Consider the following 4,542-nt stretch of genomic DNA (forward strand, 5'->3'; position numbering starts at 1 on the left):
ATATATATGGAAAATATATATATATTTTCCATATATATATATATATGTATGGAAATATATATATATATATTCCTATCCAGTACTGGTTTTCTGGGCCGGACCACACCAGCAGGTTGGATCTAAACAGTTTCTGGGACGGAGATGTTCGAGGTAGCCTTGTGTCTCGCCTACTGTAGGAGGAGCCGGTGTCACATGGTACATGGTGTCGTGTTTTACGCCTTTCGTCACTTGGCTAATTAGTCACAATTTTTGGAGAAATTCTATTGGTTGGTTCAACGTTTGGATGATGATGTGGTTCTATTCTGAAGTTTTCTTCAGGGATCTTGAGACACAGGAGACGTTCGGAAGGCCGTACGGAAACGTTTTACAGAATATCTGCAGCTAGCCTGAGGAACCAGCTCTTCCTTCAGGTAGGAGAGATTTTTTTTTTTTTTTTACAGAATTATAAAATGTACGCTATGGACGACACTCCTGGACCTTCACCGAACTTAGCTTATGGATGGCTGATGCAGGTGAAGAACGGTTTAACCCTTTCAACCCTTTCATGCATGACGGTCACTACAGTGGACGCCTGAGAATCCACTGTAGAGGCTTACATGCAACATGATGCCTTCAAAACCTATTCTTATCATAGAAAATGACATTTTCACAGCTGTCCACTGTAGTGACCGTCATGCATGAAAGGGTTAAAAAAAAAAAAAAAGGCTCTCTGTCGGACGGCGTTTCCAACCGTTCCGTGCGATTGTAAGGCGGTTTTCACACGTGGTGGTTCGTCACAGGGTTGTCTGCTCTTGTCCGGGGTGGGGCGGGCGTTTCCGTTAACTACCCAGAATCCACTCTGAGCCGCTCGCTCGCGTACATGCGGAGTCTGGACGAGGGTGACGTCATGACTGTCCTCACTACCAATCCTGACTCTAGGTTTTCAGGAGAAATATGAAATCATATATATATATATATATTTATATATATATTTGGGAAAATAAGAACTTTTTATATGGTTAGAAATGTACAAGAATATTCCCTTCTGTTCGTCCCGTCTGTCGGAGACATATATTTTCAGCACCAAGTCTTTTGTCCTAAGTGTCTTTTCTCTTCTTTTTTTTTTTTTTGTCGTCGTTGGCGTCGGCGGCGGCGGCGTACAAGTCCATTGGGGGGCGTGGACCAGTTGGCCGAACCAGAACCAGGACCAGAACCAGAACCGGGGGGGGGTGTGGGCCGCTCCTCTGGGCACAGCTGGTTAATCCAGTAGGACCTAATGGGGGAGACCAGTAAGGGACAGTTGAAGGTATGGAAAAAAGTCTCGGGTCACACAACTCACGACACGCCCACTCCAGGTCCGGGGGGGGGGGGGGGGTAGACATGGCAACCAATCAGCAGCTGAGCTCAGGAGCAGGTTTTCTTTAACGTTTTTTTGTCTGTTTCCCGACCGGAGCTTCACTGATACGACAGGGTTACACTGTTCCTTAGCTGTAATCGTTAGCTAAAAGGCTCCGTTGGACTCAGAAAAAAAAATACGTTGAAGTCGGTTAGCCCCCAGGTTTCTTTGAATTTTTAACGTTAAAAAAAAATTACATGAACTTTGGGAAAATCGGAGAATTCATTATAATATTTTTTTTTTTTTGGGATTCTAAAATTAGCTCCTAGCTCCTTGTCTTGATATCAGGTGATTTATTTTTTTTTTTTTAAATATTAAAAAAAAACGCCAACTGGTTTGATAGTTTGGTCAGAGGCGTAGACTACAGAAATATTTTTATAATTTTTTTTTTTTTTTTTTTTTTTTTTTTTTGCATAGATTTCTGTAGGTCAGTGCCAGGAGGGCGGGACTTCCTGGTTGCGCAACACGGGCCTTTTAGCTAAACCCAGAGTTACAGCAGGAGGTTCATCGCATGGACAGACATGTTCAGGTACAAACACTCAAGAGAAACAACTGAAGATACCACACGTCTGGTCTAATGCCTTGGCTTGGGTTTCTGTCTCCTCAGCAACTCAGGGCGCGGGGGTTTTTGGCGGGAAAACCGGAGGGGGAAGAATCTCTACAGGCTACGGAAGGGACAGGACAGGACGGGAGACGAGGGGGTGGAGAAAAAAAGTGACCCCCGAAACCAAAGATACCCAGGTGGTGTGCATTCAGACCAGCGCCCCCTTCAGGTTGGTATCCTCAGTTGCTCACTTACGTGGCGGAAACCGAGGCGTTACGGTGTGAAATGAACGCTCTTCTTCTGTTACGCCGAGTGGGTGAAGGAAAAGGAAATAAAAACAAATCAATATATAAAAAAAATTAAAAAAAAAAAAAAAACACGTTCAACAACGGCAAGAAATAGAAATATTTTTTTTTATACACAAAATATCATTTATATCAATAATTTTTTTTTTTTTTTTTGTATGCGATGGCAACGTTACTGTACAAGAAAAAAAAAAAAAAAGGTACAAAACGTAGGCGTTCAGAAACATAGAAAAAAAAAGGGTGAACTAGCCTAGACTTCATCCTGGTCGAAAACGCGTGCGTTTTCACTTCGTAGGACATGCTGGACTACGAAGTACACGAAGTTGGTTTACTCTCTCCCCAGAAATACTCCCCAACGACGACCTGACCCGGGCTGAAGGTCACAGGTCGTATCTGTACGACCTGACCCCGGCTGAAGGTCACAGGACGTATCTGTACGACCTGACCCCGGCTGAAGGTCACAGGATATATCCTCCCAACAAGAAAGGCTGAAGAATTCAACGTACTGTGGGGAGGCTTCACAGCAGCAACCCCAAAAATCAAAAAACGTTCCTCTCTGAAGTATCGGTTCTAAAGATCCTGAAGTTTGACTTTTTTTTTTTTTTTCCCTCCTCCCCCTCTCCCCCATACAGATCTTGGACTATTTACAGTCGGAAATCCCAGCATTCCTCAGTCAAAGACCGAGAGACCGAGAGAGAGAGAGAGAGAGAGCTAGCTAGCTAGCTAGTACTGCAAAGGCGCGTGTACCCTTTTGGTCTTCATGGCTCCAGGATTGTCCCGGGGATATCGAGACGGCGAGTCGGTGAGGAAAACATCCACGTCATCAGGCACTTCTTCGAGAAAGTTGGAAGGAATCAGTCCCTTGTGTCCGTTGAGCTCGCCCTGCGGAGACACAAAAAAAAAAAACAAAAAAACGGGCGAGCGTTCAGTCGACGCGAGCGTCGCGTTCAGTGACGCCGACGGTCGTTAAGCGTCCGAGAGGACCGGCCGGTACTCACGTAGTAAAATCCGTCTTCGTCGATTTCGCCAACAACGGTGATGACGTCGCCGGCGCAGAACGTCAGTTCAGACTGTGAAGAAGAAGAAGAAGAAGGGAAGGAAAAAAAATTTTTTTTTTTTTTTCTCCAAATGCATCGTAAAAACAGGGGAAAATCCAGTCACGGCAGGGAAAAAAAAAAAAAAAATTTTTTTTTTTTTTTCTGCCGTGACTGGATTTTCCCCTGTTTTTACGATGCATTTGGAGAAAAAAAAAAAAAAATTTTTTTTTTTTTTTCCCTGCCGTGACTGGATTTTCGCCCGTTTTTTCGATGGCTTTGGGGAAAAAAAAAACAAAAACAGGATTTTGTCTCGTTTTTTAACAAAAGTCACCAAATGTCAAAAGTTTCGTAGACCCCAAAGATGCGTCAGCACTTTTTAAAAAAAAAAAAAAAAAACAAAAACAAAAACAGGATTTTGTCTCGTTTTTTAACAAAAGTCACCAAATGTCAAAAGTTTCGTAGACCCCAAAGATGCGTCAGCACTTTTTAAAAAAAAAAAAAAAAAATTTTTTTTTTTTTTTCTCCAAATGCATCGTAAAAACAGGCGAAAATCCAGTCACGGCAGAAAAAAAAAAAAAAATTCAAATTGAAATGCATTTGATGTTGGAGTTGTAACACAGCAGACATGTCTGTCCTACAGGAGTCTAAAGGACACACACACACACACATACCGGACGTACGTCAACACAGAGGACCACATCGGAGGGCAGACGTCGTACCGTGGACCCCTGAAGGGACCCCCTCCCCAACAGATGAGGTAGGAAAAACAAACACACACACACCCCCCCGACCCCCCCCCCCCCATGACTCACCTCCTTACTCAACCTGCCGCCCTCATACTGTGACGGTAGCAGAGCCAATAGAAAGGTGAGAGTGAGTGAAACCAAAGAAGAAGAAAAAAAAACAAAATGGCCGAAGAAAAGTAAATCAAACGACAAAAATAAATATTACGAAGACGTAAGAAGGATGTGAGGGACAAACGTCTTCAAACTCAAGGAACTACCCAGAAAAAAAAAAAAAAACACGCACTATATCACACCAACACCAGGGGGTGCTCAGTACCTCTACGTCAACGTTAGGCGAACTCTCCCTGGGGTCGTAGTCGTACAGAGCGATCATCCTCCGCGTGGACGCCGGGTACTGACGCCCGCTGCGTCTGTTTCTCTCTGCGGTGGACAGACAGACAGTCGGGATAACGTTAACTATCGGACGACTCGACCAGAGTCACGCGACTCGTTCGTACGACGAGTCAAGACAAGAATTAATAAAAAAAAAAAAAAA

The 4,542-nt window shown here is 43.8% G+C and overlaps 1 protein-coding gene across 1 annotated transcript in view; it reads right to left on the reverse strand.

Annotated features, from left to right (window-relative positions):
- Window positions 1-2,939: 2,939 nt before the first annotated feature.
- The window catches only part of rimbp2b (RIMS binding protein 2b), a 16,581-nt gene continuing 14,978 nt past the window's right edge, over window positions 2,940-4,542 (reverse strand). The window contains exons 19-21 of the mRNA XM_025053816.1: window positions 4,324-4,427; window positions 3,223-3,294; window positions 2,940-3,106 (exon numbers count right to left, since the gene is read on the reverse strand). Of these exons, the coding sequence (XP_024909584.1) occupies window positions 2,948-3,106; window positions 3,223-3,294; window positions 4,324-4,427 (335 nt within the window). The 3' untranslated portion in view covers window positions 2,940-2,947. The remainder of the gene's footprint in view (window positions 3,107-3,222; window positions 3,295-4,323; window positions 4,428-4,542) is intronic.

The sequence above is a fragment of the Cynoglossus semilaevis genome, unplaced genomic scaffold (assembly GCF_000523025.1).
Source record: "Cynoglossus semilaevis isolate Cse_v1.0 unplaced genomic scaffold, Cse_v1.0 scaffold282, whole genome shotgun sequence".
Taxonomy (NCBI): Eukaryota; Metazoa; Chordata; class Actinopteri; order Pleuronectiformes; family Cynoglossidae; genus Cynoglossus; species Cynoglossus semilaevis.